This window comes from Lemur catta, chromosome 1, assembly GCF_020740605.2.
Source record: "Lemur catta isolate mLemCat1 chromosome 1, mLemCat1.pri, whole genome shotgun sequence".
NCBI classification, from domain to species: domain Eukaryota; kingdom Metazoa; phylum Chordata; class Mammalia; order Primates; family Lemuridae; genus Lemur; species Lemur catta.
Window position 1 is genome coordinate 111,363,789 of NC_059128.1, and position 15,147 is coordinate 111,378,935.

Sequence of the window (15,147 nt, forward strand, 5' to 3'; positions counted from 1 at the left end):
CAAGATATCAATATTACTCAAAGAGATCTACAGATTCAACTCAATCCCCATCAAAATCCCAACAGCTTTTTTTTTTTTTAAGTGAAGAGTACCCGGTGTCAGTGACATTTTACAACGTAGTATGGGAGGCCTTCAATCATTTGGTAAGATGCAAGAAATGAAAACAGAAATACATATTTGAAAAAGAAAAAATTCACTGTTTACAAAAAGTATGAGTACGTTGAAAACGCAAAGGGATCAGCGGTTAGAGTTTTCAGCACGGTGTCTAGAAATAAGGGAAAGACGTGATTGACTGAGGGGAGCAGACAGGCCATTTCATAGACTGGCAGGTTTATCAACGGGAAAGAACCCTGAAAGGGCTATAGGTCCGCGGAGGGAAATCAGGTAGACAAGGTTTCCATGAGCACCCTAAGGGGTGAGTCCCCGCCTCCGTTTACCCTTCTCGTCTAATCCATCATTCAAACCACAGGCTGGCCCTGGGCCCACCTCCAGCCCCGCCCCCGGACGTGGGCCCCGCCCACAGACCTGGTTCTAACTTCAACCTTGACGTCTGGGCCCCTTTCTCCCTCCAGCCCACGCCCTGAGCCCACCCGCACCCACGAGGGAGGAACCCAGAATTCCTCTGAGGGAGCAGTTCCATCCGGGGCCACAGTCCCTGCACCGAGCCCTACCCCGCCCCTTGCTCGCGCCGGAAGTGACGTCATTGATCCCCGACCCCCACCGCTAGCCCTGCTTCCTCGGAAACCGTTTTTCCTTTGTGTCGTCTGGTCAGTCACAGCTTGGGTGACGCGCGTGTAGGACCGTTGGCAGTGTTGGCGGGGGCGGCAGAGGCCGGGGGCAACCCAGGCCGACCGAGAGGCCCCTCTGGAGAGGCCTGGCCGGCTCCACTCGCGTCCGCCGGGGCCGCGGGTCTTTCGGGCGCGGGCAGGTCCGAGAGGCCGCTCGGGCCGTCGGTGCCCGCGGGGAGGCGGGTATGGGCGCGTCCGTGGGGTTTTGTTTTTTTTTTCATCCGCTGCGCTCCACTCTTCAGAGGCCAGGGCAGCCTTTGTGAATTGTTTTTCAGAAGGAAAACAATTTTCTGCTTTTTGAGGTCGGTTGAATCCGTCCCCACAGTCCTTGCGCCCCGCGGACCTGGCGATTCCGCCGCATTCGGGTGAGCACTAGGAGAAAGTGGTTTCAGGGGCGCCCCTTCCGTGAGCAAACGCACGCGTCATGTGAGATTTTGGGTTTGCCTTTGCGTGTCCTGTACTTATTATTACAGTTGTGTTTATTATTGACACGTCACGTTCTGTAGAAAGATACTTTATGTTTGGCGTCTAGTGTGCATATTTCTGTACGTGAATATAAGCGTTTGTAGACAGCGAGTCTTAGAAAACTAAGGATGCGCAATCACTCTCTTTATCTGAAGTTCTGTCCTTGCAGAGCTTCATAACCAGGGCCTCCAGGAATAACGGATGGAGGGTTCACGCACTAGTACTAGAATAATCGAACTTACTGTCAACAAGATGGTTGTACTAAGTGTATTTTTCCGCACATTTTTCTTTTGAAAAAATTAAAATCTACAGGTATTCTGACCGCCTGGTACAATGAATTTCTATTGTAGTAGGTAAACCTTTTTTTTTTTTTTTTTTTTACCATTTTGATTTTTGCTCTGTCCCCAGATAAATAAATACATTCGTGGTGAACTATTTGAGAGTAAATTAGAAATTCATTGCAGAGATGAAGCTCGACGGTTAAGCACTTGGTGATGCGTTACCCAAAGATGAGGACTACGATACGATTATTTGAACTAAGAAAATTAAAAATAATTCATTTAATATCTACTTTGTGCAATAAACTAAAATTTTCCAAATTGTTCTTAAATATAACTTTTTATATTTTGGTATATTTTAATATATTTGGGTCTGAGATCTATTCAAGCTTGTTCTATTGTAGTTTAGTTTATTGTTTCTCCATTATGTTGACTTTTTTAAAAGCCATACACTTTTTTTTTTTTTTTTTTTGAGGCAGAGTCTCACTCTGTTGCCCAGGCTAGAGTGCCATGGCGTCATCCTAGCTCACAGCAACCTCAAACTCCTGGGCTTAAGCGATCCTCCTGCCTCAGCCTCCCGAGTAGCTGGGACTACAGGCATGCGCCACCATGCCCGGCTAAATTTTTTAATATATATTTTTAGCTGTCCATATAATTTGTTTCTATGTTTAATAGAGACGGGGTCTCACTCTTGTTCAGGCTGGTCTCAAACTCCTGAGCTCAAACAATCTTCCCGCCTTGGCCTCCTAGAGTGCTAGAATTACAGGCGTGAGCCACCATGCCTGGCCAAAGCCCTGCACTGTTTTAGAAAGGCACACACTGAAGCTGGGAAGGGTGGTGCATGCCTGTAGGCCCAGCTACTCTGGAGGCTGAAGTGGAAGGATGGCTTGAGTCCAGCAGTTTGAGGCTTCAGTGAGCTATGATTGTGCCACTGCACCCTGGCCTGGGTAACAGAGTGAAACATTGTCTCTCTTTTTTTTTTTTGAGACAAGAGTCTTGGTCTGTTGCCTGGGCCAGAGTGCCATGGCATCAGCCTAGCTCACGGCAACCTCAAACTCCTGAGCTCAAACAATCCTCCTGCCTCAGCCTCCCGAGTAGCTGGTACTACAGGTACGTGCCACCATGCCTGGCTAATTTTTTCTATTTTTAGTAGAGATGGGGTCTTGCTCTTGCTCAGGATGGTCTCGAACTCCTGACCTTAAGCAATCCTCCCGCCTTGGCCTTCCAGAGTGCTAGGATTACAGGCGTTAGCCACTGTACCCTGCCTCATATTTATTTTATTTTTATTTTATTTTTTAGACACAGCATCTCTCTCTGTAGCCCAGTCTAGAGTACAGTAGCTTGATCAAAGCTCATTGCAGCCTTGAACTCCTGGGCTCGAGTGTTCTTCCTATCTCAGGCTCCCTAGTAGCTCGGACTGCAGGCCTGACATGCCTGGCTACTTTTTAAAAATATTTTTTGTGGAAATAGAGTCTGCCCATGTTGCCCAGGCTAGTCTTGAACTCCTAGCTTCAAGCGATCCTCCCACTTTGGCCTCCCAAAATGCTTAGGGATTACAGGCCATGAGCCACTATGCCTGGCCTCATGTGTTTAAAGGTTTCTTCCATTTCTTGTATTTCCTGTAAACTGATAAGTGGGTCCAAATTAGAGATTGGGAAACTCTTTGGAAAGGGCCAGGGAGCAAGTACTTTATTCTGTCCGGCCATAAGGTCTTGAATTACTCACCTTTTTCTTTGTAGTGGGCAAGCAGCCACAGACCATAGTAAACAGATGGGCATGGCTTTGTTCCAGTAAAACGTTACCAAAACAGGCCATAGTTTGCCAACCCCTGAACCAGAGGCTTCAAGAGATCATTTGCAAAATATTTTGTAGGTGATTTTGTGTATTTTGAATTACATTTCATCAGGAAGACATTTATTTTTTATTTATTTATTTTTTTTAGAGACAGAGTCTTGCTCTGTTGCCCAGGCTAGAGTGCCATGGGGTCAGGTTAGCTCACAGCAACCTCAAACTCCTGGGCTTAAGCAATCCTTCTGCCTCAGCCTCCCAAGTAGCTGGGACTACAGGCATGTGCCACCATGCCTGGCTAATTTTTTCTATATATTTTTAGTTGTCCAGATAATTTCTTTCTATTTTTAGTAGAAATGGGGTCTTGCTCTTGTTCAGGCTGGTCTTGAACTCCTGACCTCGACCGATCCTCCCGCCTCAGCTTCCCAGAGTGCTAGGATTACAGTGAGCCATGCCCAGCAGGAAGACATTTAAATTGTTGCTTTGTTAATGATGCTAAGTTTGGTACTTGCTTAAGGTCGGGATCATCAGAGCACTCTTATTTTAAAGATAACCTTTTCCTTTTGAGTAAGAAAGTAATATATGGCATCCTTTTGTGGTTTATAAGTGTGATGACTGGGTTTATTTTATTTTATTTTTTTTTACTCACCACTATACAGATGAGGGTAATTGGGTTTTCATGCTTGACTGGGAGATGTGACTCCCTCAAACCCTCTTATGACTTTGCACATTACCCGTCTCTTGTGAATTAAAAACAGAAAGTAATATGTAGGGTGATATTTTGGTACCCAGGTTATCTTGTTCCCCATCAGTCTTTCTACCAACTATTTTTAATTTAGCATCTGTGAGTAGCCTGCAGTAAATTAGCTTCTTTATATGTAGTTTCACATTTTTGTAGGTGTATGTTCAGGGTAAGCTTTCGAGGTTGAACTTCAGTTTAGAATGCAAATGTACATTTAATTTTGTTAGTTGTTATAAATTCCCTTCCATAGGTCTTGTACTATTTGGCAGTTCCCAAATGGACTTGTAAAGTTTACAAATTCTTCTGGTGAAAAAGAAGGAACAGAGTTTAGTTTGAACTGAAAGATACTTGTTTTCAAAAAGAATATTAATATCATATCCATATTCATGATAAGAATACTCAAATGTATTTTCAGAAGTATAGTGTTTTGGTTTATATCATATGTGGGCAGACATTTTATATGGGTGTTATTTAATTGTTGTGTTGTAAATTCTATTTCTGTGTGCCTTCTACTTGTGCTTAGATATGCTGTTGCATTTTTGTGGGAATGGAAATTGTCTGACAGTCCACAATGATCTCTGTAGTCCTTTAATGAACTAGGCTTTCTGCCAGGGACAGGCTACTACTAGAACCATCAAAACAGGCATAGTACTGCTACCATGGGACTTACAGTCTATAAGGGAAGACAGATTTTAAATGAATATTGGCAAGTTTGCTATGTGAACATCAGAATGGATTACTGAGAGGGAAAAAGACATAATGGGAAGAACTGATTTTTAGTTACTTAAGAGAATGAAAGCATGAGTGGAGTTTAGCCAGATCTTTAAGCTAGGGTGAGGTGTAGAGTAAGTCAGAACATTTCAGATGCTGGGAACTTTCTGAGCAAAATCCTAGAGCAGTTGAGAGCTTCGTGTATTTCTTGCACGGAGGAAAGGGGTTGGCTGAAGAAGAGCAGAAGGAGTGGTGGGAAGTAGACTGGAGAGCAGGGAAAAACCAGTCTGAGGGTCACAGACTGCAACTGCAGTGGCACCTAAACTGCCTCTGTAAGCCTGCTCACCAGCCTTAGTTCCTGTGTGCCCAAGCCTTTCAGAGTCATTTCATGGGGGCTGTTGTGTTTCTGCTCTCCACTTTTGAGTGATACTAGCATGTCATGCAGACACATCTGTAAACCGGGCTTTGTTCCAGTTAGATGGGCATAAGCCGTAGGCATGGGTTGAGGGAGAAGATGCAGTGTGAATGCAGCTTGTGTTGAAAGAGTCTCTGCTCATGCCGTTTACTAGTACTCACTGCAGCTTCTAGAGCTCAGCATCTTCTGTGCCATTTCCATTTGATGATAGATAGCTGCTCCATCTGCCCAAACTTATGGCTTGGTGGGTTAGAAAACATCAAGTTCATGATGGGGAGCTCAATTCATGTGGTCACTGGATGTCCCGTGGTTAGTTGTTTGGTCTCTGTGATATACTATTGGTAACCTTTCACTCAAAAGGAGAATAGTTTCCTACAGAAGAGGCCATAGATTTACTCCAAACTACTAGAGGTCTGTGCTATGATTCTCCCGTTGGTGCTTGCCAGAGGCTTCCAGCAACATCCTATTTACTGCAGATACTTTGAGCATCATTGTGTCTGCTTGTTGATTCGGACTAAGTGCTTGAGAAGCTTGTACTGCAGCCTGAGCTTGGTGCGCTGCACTCACTTGGTGTCTGCTCACTTTAAGCATTACAAGCGTCTATGTAGATGAGTTAAAGCACACTGAAATGTGGTATGTGTTGCCTAAAGAATCTTACAGGTCTGCCAAGTATTGTGCCTCATTTTGGGAGCAGGTGGTATGAGGTGCAGTGGCTAGGAGTGACACCTTGGAGAGGATTTCTTCATATGGTTTAGGCCACTGGACCCCCAGAAAAACTTTGTTGATTTGTTTGGCCCTTGAGTTGCCCATCCTCTGCTTTGTTTGTATGTGTCTTATAAAGGTACCCAAACTGTTTGCTATTTCCTGTTCATGGGATCCAGTGTGCAAAATGTTATCAATGTGGTGGACCATTGTGACGTTTTGTACAATATCAAAAGCTCTGAAGACTCCATTTTGATAGAGAACAGGAGAACTGATAAAAGTTTGTGATAGTCCACAGTAATTCTCCAAAGATCCATGACTTCTGCACAATCCTAAGTGATTAGGAAATTGAGTGAGAGGCTGTGAATCTCCCCTGTAATGATTTATATCAGGTTTTTGGCCACTAGACTTGAGACTCCTTGTTTCGTAGATCAAATAATATTCCAGGGTACAGGTCGGCAAACTGTGGCCCATGGCACCCATCTAGCCTTAAACCTATTATTGTAAATAAAGTATTACTGGAGCAAGACCATGTTCACTTGTTTACATATTTTCTATGGCTTGTTTCATACTATACAGGCAGAGTTGAGTATTTGCAACACAGACCATATGGCTCCAAAGCCTAATATTTACTATATATCCCTTTACAGCAAGATTTGCTAATCCTATTCTAGTAGGGTGCTTATCTGTTTCGTTCTAGGGACACTGGGATCAGTTTGCCACCACCAATGATTTATTCAGGCCAAAGCATTCTGATTATTGATACATTCAGTGTGCCCTTGACATTTGATATGACCTCATTGTCTTTGATGGTTTAGTGCTACTCACTGATTTTTGGTACCAGAGTTCTCATCATCCTCATTGAAATTAAGGAACTAATCTTAGTGATTTTATCCCCTGTAGTCATACCGGGTGTATAAAGGAGAATAAACATGGAACTTTTCAAAGATGGAGGTACTCCCTTCAGTTATGTTTTTTTGTTTGTTTTTCTTGTTTCTTTTGATGATCAGTTATCTATTTCTGAATGCCTTTGTGAAGAGGCTCTTTTCAGGGCCCTCAACCTAGGATGGGGAAGGGCGGGCTGTGCAGATCACGTTCTGTCATCACAGGCAGAAAAGAACCACATTTCTCAGGCTGTAAGTTTCCTTACCTGTACAATGAGGATATTACACTTTTCCTTATTGGCAGCCTGGCTCACAATCCTTTTTTCTGGCTGTAGGTGAGACAGCTGCAATGGTATTGTATGGATGTGTGTTTGTGTGTGTGTTTTCTTAAGTTTGCTAGATTATATGGGAATTTCAAACTAGGATGGAATGAATTCCATGCATGTGAATGTGGGAGTTATGGTCAACTCTGGGTTCTCATGCCTTCTTTCTGTTCCAGGAGGTCTTCTTTCTAGGGACCCAGCCTGCCTTCATGCAGAAAAGACAGAGGCAGAAAGGAAGATGGCTGACTGCCTGACAAATTGTTATCAGGTATGCAGAAAGTCTATTTTAGAAAATCACATACTTGCATCACCAGGTAGACACCTTTCCTTCTAGGCAGACTTGTTTCCAGATCTTCTTAAATTAAATGGAGTCACTCAAGGACTGAGTCATTCACTGAATTTTCCCAGAGAGCAGAGGCTCTCATACTAGTGAAGGATTACCTTAAAAAACATTTCAGTAATTACTAATTAATCTTGACCTTCATGGTGCTCAATATGTTTCTTATTTTGCTGAGTGTAAAATAAGGAAGATGAAAGTATCCTTTACTCAAAGACTTATCATTCATCACCATTTATCAAGTGTATGCACTGTGCTCTGGAGTGTACTTTAATAGAGGAAAATAAGACAAAAGTGCTTGCAGTCTGGCTGTGGTGACATAATTTGAAATGTCCCATTAAAGCCACGTGACTGGAGTTGATGAACAGTGAAAGAGTGGGGATAGAGAGGAGAATGCCTGGGACCAGTGAACCTTGGGTAGACAATGGAGACCTTACAACTCTGTGTAGACATTGGGTTCTGTTACCTCATTGTTCAGTGAACATTGCTTGATATATTACTTGGCTCAAGCCAGCATGTATGTGATGATTTAGGACTCAGTAACCTTTGATGATGTGGCTGTGGACTTCACCCAAGAAGAGTGGGTTTTATTAGATAAAACTCAGAAAATTCTATACAGAGATGTGATGCTGGAGAACTATAAGAACCTGGCCACAGTAGGTAAGACTGACATCATTTCTTGTAGCCTGCTATGCAACAAATTATGTTACATATTTACAGTGTTGCAGGATCAGTGATATGAATTCTGAATACGATGGGAAATAACACAGATATAGTCCTTGCCTTAATGGATTTTAATTACTGTTGTGATCCTCAAAATGTAGTCCCACATTAATGGCATCACCATTACTTTCTTAGAAATGTACATTCTTAGTCTCTACCTTTTACCTACGAAATCAGAAGCTGTCACTTGGACTCTGTCTTCTGTGTTTTAACTATACCCCCACAAGAATCTGATGCACTATAATATTTAAGAATCTCTGGTGTAGTTTTTTCCCCATGTGAACAAAGATCTCTTTGTTTCACTTTATTTCTTATGTGTTTAAAATGTTAGTGCTTTGTAAATATGTACTTAGCATCAATCTGGGTTTCAGGGGTCAGAGATAACCAATTTTGGGTGCACAGAATGAAGTGATATTTGCATTTTTAGTCTTTTGAAGTAATTTCACTGCTTTTATTAGAACTATAGTTCCTGGATCATAGGCAGGTTTATCATCTTTTGTGTGAGCCTTTTCCATTAATGTATCTTTCTTCGTGTAAAGGATGTCAGTTTATCAAACCCAGTCTGATCTCTTGTCTGGAACAAAAAGAAGAGTTGAGGACAGTTCAGGGAGGAGTTCTCCAAGGTGAGTGATCACAAAGAACAACCCAGGTCAGTGAGAAGTTCAGTGTGTTTGGAAACATAATGAGGAACCTTTTAAGATGCACTTCATGTCAGAAGGTTGAGGCCATGTTTCTCAGACATTAGGATGTGTTTAATTTCTGATATTCTTTAAATTTCCATCTATTCGAGCTTTCTGTGATCTTATATATATACTTTGTTTTCAATGTTCATTGTTTTAAACTATGCTCTTGGTACAGATCTTTCTTACTTTCCTTTTCTGATAAGATTCTTTCTGTTTACAATCAGTTTTAAATTTCAAAAAATCAATTTGTAACAAATTATCTAAAATTTTGATCCTTCATCCTTATCGTTGCCAAATTTTTGACATAGTCTGAATCCTCAAACTTAGTTTTTTTTTAACCATGTTTATTTAAAAAACAAATACAAATGAGACTTAACTCCTTCACTTTGCCATTTCCTCTACAAACCTCAATTTGTTTTTTTGTTTCATTTCAGACTGGGAAATACTACTTCAAACCAACATTTCAGCACTGCAGCAGGATTTTGGGATGGTACAGACTAATAATGGGATACAAATGTTAAGATTAACAAAGGATATTTCTTATTTTCCACATTCAGAGAATATTAGGACTTCCATTGTAGAAAATAAGCACTGAAGAGACACTTGATAGAAACAGTATTCACACAGGAGGGAGCAATGTCTGTGGAGAGATACTGTGAGAGTGATGAATTTAGGGATATCCAACCTTAATGTGAAACTTGTATCCTTCTAAATAATGGCATAATTATACTGACCAATAGGGTGCATTTTCTTGTCAGTAGACCTGTTTCTAGAACCCCTTAAGGCAAATGAAGATCCTAATTGAACTTTCCCCCAAAGTCATACTTCTTATATTTGTGAGCAATTACTCTGAAAATTATCTCAGTATTTTAGTGTGAATTAATCTTAATTTTTCTGGTGCATACTGCATATTTCTCTGGGTGCTGTGACAGATGGTGAGGAACCTGAATGTGTCCTTTTCTTAAAGAAATTATTTATAATGGGCGTTTGTCATGTACTCGGGAGTGTATTGCAGTAGAGAGGGTTAAAACAAGACAAACTCCCAGTCCAGTTGTGGTCAGATTAGTTCGTGTGTAAGAGGTGCTACTTATAGCCATGTTATTAGGGGAGATTGACAGTGAGGGAGTGTGGATAGAAGAGTTCCTAAGACCATTGAACCGTTGGTTAGACAATGGGAGCTAATCCAGATTTGCATTTTGAATGCTTTTCACTGTTTTAAGTATAAGAAGTGCGCCCTTCAGTACCCTGTGTAGGCACTGGGTCCCCATTCCTCATTCTCCAGTGAACACTGGTGGAGATGTTACTTGGCTCAAACCGGCATGCATATGATGGTTTAGGACCTGGTAACCTTTGATAGTGTGGCTGTGAAGTTCACCCAGGAGGAGTGGACTTTACTGGACCCAACTCAGAGGAAGCTATACAGAGATGTGATGCTGGAGAACTACAACAACCTATCCTCAGTAGGTAAGACTGGCGGCATCATTCCTCGTGGCTTCATATAGAACAGATATGTACTTACTGTGTTCTGGGATCAATGATGTCAAATCTGAATACAATGGGAAATAACAGAGACACAGTCCCTGCATCAGTGGGTTTTCATCTGGCCTGGTAGTTTTCAGATGTGGTCCTGGGAACAATAGTATCACTGTCACTCTATTAGAAATGTACATTCTCAGAATCCACCTTTGATATACTGAATCAAAAAGTCTGCTTGTGGAAGGCCTTGTCTGTGTTTTAACAAGCCTTCCACAAGACTCTGATTCATTCTAAAGTTGAGAATCGCTGGTGTGGTAGTTTTCTCAGGAGAATCAAGATCTCTCTTTGCATTTCCATTGTTTTCTACTTGAGTAAAAGTCTTAGTGGTTGTTTTTTTTTTTTTTTTTTTAATCTGTATTTAAGCCTGAATACGGGTTTCAGTGGTCAGAGAGAACCAGTCTTTTTTGAGTACAGAAAAAAGGGATATTTGCATTTTGAGCACTTTTCACTGCTTTACTTATAAATATAGCCCCATTTCATGGGAAAGTTTGCCATCTCTTGCATGAACTGTTTCCACTGATGTATCTTTCCCTGGGTACAGGTTACCAGCTTTTCAAACCCAGTCTGATCTCTTGGTTGGAAGAAGAGTTTAGGACAGTACAGAGAGGCATTCTCCAAGGTAAGTGTGGAGAACACCCCTGGTCAATGATAAGTTCAGTATGTTTAGAAGTATAATGAGGAAACCTCTTAAGATGCCCTTTGGATCAGAAGGCTGATTCACTGGACTCAAATGTTTTGGGATATCTTCAGCTTTTCATACTACATTGCTTTGCAGCTATCCAGACTTTCCTGTGATGTCACAAATGATCTGTTTTTCTTCTTTGAATTTATGGTTTTAATGTATGCTCTCCCAATTTTTTCTACTTTCCTTCCCTGATAAATACTGTTTCTATTCACCATCATGTTTAATTTTGTTAGAATACATTGTTTAGAAAAATTACTAAATTTTGACCCTGAGTCTTTATGACTGCCAAATTTTAAACTGCTCAAATTTTTGTTTGCTTTATTTTTTAGCATGTTAAGTATGAAAACAAATACAAATAAGCTTTATTATTTTGAAGTTATTTAACCTACCATTTTGTTGTATAAACCCTCACAAATGTTTTTCTGTCTTATATCAGAATGGAAAATGTGTCTTCAAACCAATGAGTCAGCCCTTTGGCAAGATATTTTTTGTTTAAAAACATCAAATGGGATACAACCGGTAAGATTAACAAAAGAAATTTCTTATTTTCCACATTTAGAGTAGATTGGCTTTGCACTGTAGAAAGCACAAATGACAGATACTTGAGAGAAGTGGCATTCACCCAAGAGCGAGAAATGTCTCCAGAGAGATACCTCATACTTAGCATAAAGCTTTATACTTCAGTGTTCCCACAACCATAGATTTCACCATACATAACTAGACATTGAGTTTTTAAACTAATGTCATGAAAATCTACAGGAGTTCTTTCAAGATTAGAGCATAGATTAGATGGCATGGGATTCTTGCAGTAGGGTTCCTTTATACCTGTAATCCTAGTACTCTGGCAGGCTGAGGCAGGTGGATCGTTTGAGCTCAGAAGTTCGAGACCAGCCTGAGCTGGGGGTTCTTGAATGAGACCCCGTCTGTACTAAAAAAATAGAGAGAAATTAGCTGGGCAACTTAAAATATGTAGAAAAAATTAGCTGGGCATGGTGGCATATGCCTGTAGTCCCAACTGCTTGGGAGGGTGAGGCAGGAGGATCGCCTGAGCCTAGGAGTTTGAGGTTGCTGTGAGCTAGGCTGAAGCCACGGCACTCTAGCCCAAGCAACAGAGACTCTGTCTCAAAAAAAAAAAAAGTCTGAAAAAATGCTTTATTCATCATTCATTCCTTAATCAACAGGCAAGAAGCCACAATGGAGGGGACCTCTATGACTGTAAACAATGTGGAAATGTTTTCAGCGAACACTCATGCCTTAAGACACACATGAGTACTCAAAATAGAGAGAACATTTCTGAATGTAATCAGTATGGAGAAGACCTCCTTTCTTTGCACAAGAAAACCTCTACTGGAGGGAAACTTTCTGTGTTTGATCAATGTGGAGAATCCTTCAACCTGACTTTAAATGTTGAGTTCCAGAGAAAGTGTACACAAGATAAGTCCTTTGACTGCAGTGACTGTGGGAAAACTTTTGTTAATCAGTCACGCCTTCAGGCACACAGGAGAATTCACAATGGAGAAAAACTGTATGAATGGGAGCAATGTGGGAAAGCGTTTCCTGACTCCAGAAGCCGTGCTATGCATGTTGAAATGCACATTGTAAAAAATCCCTATGAATGTAAGGAATGTGGAAAAGGCTTTCGATGTCTTACCTATCTTGATAATCACATGCAAATCCACACTGGAATAAAGCCCTATAAGTGTAAGGACTGTGGGAAAGCCTTCACTGTGCGTTCAGACCTTAGTAAACATGTGCAAACTCACAATGGAGAGAAGCCCTATGAGTGTAAGGAATGTGGTAAAGCCTTCTGTACATCCTCAGGCCTTGTTGAACATATAAAGTGTCACCCAGGAGAGAAACCCTTTAAGTGTGACCAGTGTGGGAAAGCTTTTGTTTATTCCTCATCTCTTTTTGCACATTTGAGAACTCATACTGGAGCGAAGTCTTTTGATTGTTATGTGTGTGGGAAACCATTTACCCGTTCCTATCATCTTCACCTTCACGTGCGAACTCACACAGGAGAGAGACCATATAGATGCAAAGAGTGTGGGAAAACTTTCACTAAATGCTCGTATCTCACTAAACATTTACGAATACACACTGGAGAGAAACCCTATGAATGTCAGAAATGTGGAAAAGCCTTCATTGAGCACTCATACCTTACTAGACATTTACGAACACACACTGGAGAGAAGCCCTATGAACGTAAGGAATGTGGGAAAGCCTTCGCTGTTTCTTCAAGCCTAACTGATCATATAAGAATTCACACTGGAGAGAAACCGTATAAATGTAATGAATGTGGAAAAGCTTATAATAGGTTTTGTCTACTAACTCAACATTTAAAAACCCACCCTACAGAGAAGACCTTTGAATGTAAGGCATGTGGCAGATCCTTTAGAAATTCCTCATGCCTTGATGATCACTTCCGAATTCACACTGAAATAAAACCGTATAAATGTAAGGACTGTGGGAAGGCATTCACTTGGCGCTCAAGCCTTACTAAACATGTACAAACACACGCTAGAGAGAATAGAGAGAAGCCTATGAATGTTAGGAATGTGGGAAATTCTTCCATACATCTTCAGGACATATTCAGCATATGAGAATTCACACAGAAGAGAAATGCTTTGAATGGGACCAGTGTGGGAAAGCCTTTGCTTCATTTTCATCTCATATTGCACTTTTGAGAACTCACACATGCAATATATGAGAAGCCCTGTGTATGTAAGGAATGTGGTAAAACCTTCACTGTTTCCTCAAGCCTAACTGAATATGTAAGAATTCACAGTGGAGAGTAACCCTATAAATGCAAGGAATATGGGAAGGCCTCATTAACACTTGAAACTTTCTAGACACGTACAAACTTAACACTGGAGAGAGACCCTATAAACGTAAGGAATGCAGAAAAGCATTTACTAGTTTTTATTACCTTACTGAACATATAAAAACACTGGAGAGAAACCCTTTTTATGTAAAGAATGAAGAAAATCCTTTCAAAAGTCCATGTGCCTTAATTGCATTCTTATTTACACCGAGAAGAAAACTTGTCAACATAAATGATTTGTGAAAGTGTTCAGTTGTGCCTGTTCACTTGAAGGATATGAAAGAACTCACTCTGAAGATGTTTCATGAAGTTAAGGCATGTAGGATAGCCATCAGCATCTGCTCACAGTCCAGTACATGAGAATTCTCTGTGAAGCTTTCCCTGTTTTCTTGGGTATTATTGGATATGTGAGATCTCACAATGAAGATAAACCCTACTGATATATGTGGAAAAATTGCAGTCTTGTTAAATACTTTTATGTTCACCTGTAATCTCATAGTGGAGAAAAACTTCATGAAGATAAGAAATGTTGGAAAGCCATATTTTACATTACATTGTTCTTCAACCTTTAGTACACATGAGGTGATTCACACTCAAACTGTGTATGTATGGAATAGGAGAATTGCCTGAAATCCAACAGAGACATGACTTTGCGGGTGGTTTTATAGAACTATTTTGAAAATTTGTAGTACTGCCTGGCTCATTCCCAGCATGATATGTCTTTATCCTATAGCAGTGCCAGTCTTGTCTAGTTACTACACCTTCTGGGTTACAACCTGGCCAAAAGTGGGCCTTCAGGATTCAGACATAAACCTGTTTCAGCAGTGTACATTCTCTTTGTGGTTTGTCATGGTCTTAGAACGTGGTCCACCATGTGGCATACTCTGGCTGATGTGCAAGATATAATAAAGCTATAAATGTAAAAATGCTCTTGTTCCTCTTTCACACCTGATATTTTCAGATAAGAGGTCTAGTTTAAAGAAGGGGTTAAGTGGAGAAAGAGTGAGGTAATAATAGGTAGTAGTCTGAGATACCATGATTTTGTGACCATGGAGGGACAGCCATAACTCTTGCACCTGGGTAATATCAAGCTGTGCAGGGAGGTGGTGGGAACCATGAATGTTCATTCCTTCTGAAGGAATGTTCATTGCCACAGTTTAGCAAAGCAATCATTTTATATGTCTGAGTCAATTTTAATTGCTGTAATTGGCAATATGACCAGTTTCTGGGTTTTCATTTCATCCTTGTGCAATGAAAACAAAA

At 40.9% G+C, this 15,147-nt stretch overlaps 1 protein-coding gene and 1 pseudogene across 1 annotated transcript; both read left to right on the top strand.

Annotated features, from left to right (window-relative positions):
- Window positions 1-3,906: 3,906 nt before the first annotated feature.
- Window positions 3,907-4,063, top strand: LOC123630975 (annotated as a pseudogene).
- Window positions 4,064-6,809: 2,746 nt separating this feature from the next.
- On the top strand, window positions 6,810-14,775 carry ZNF560 (zinc finger protein 560). The gene is given in 11 exon segments (XM_045547062.1): window positions 6,810-6,843; window positions 7,273-7,364; window positions 7,967-8,093; window positions 8,696-8,779; window positions 9,274-9,355; window position 9,580; window positions 10,177-10,303; window positions 10,917-10,994; window positions 11,497-11,579; window positions 12,242-13,588; window positions 13,591-14,775. Coding segments are annotated over 11 exon segments (2,223 nt in total). The 5' UTR covers window positions 6,810-6,821; the 3' UTR covers window positions 13,771-14,775.
- The last annotated feature ends 372 nt before the right edge of the window (window positions 14,776-15,147 follow it).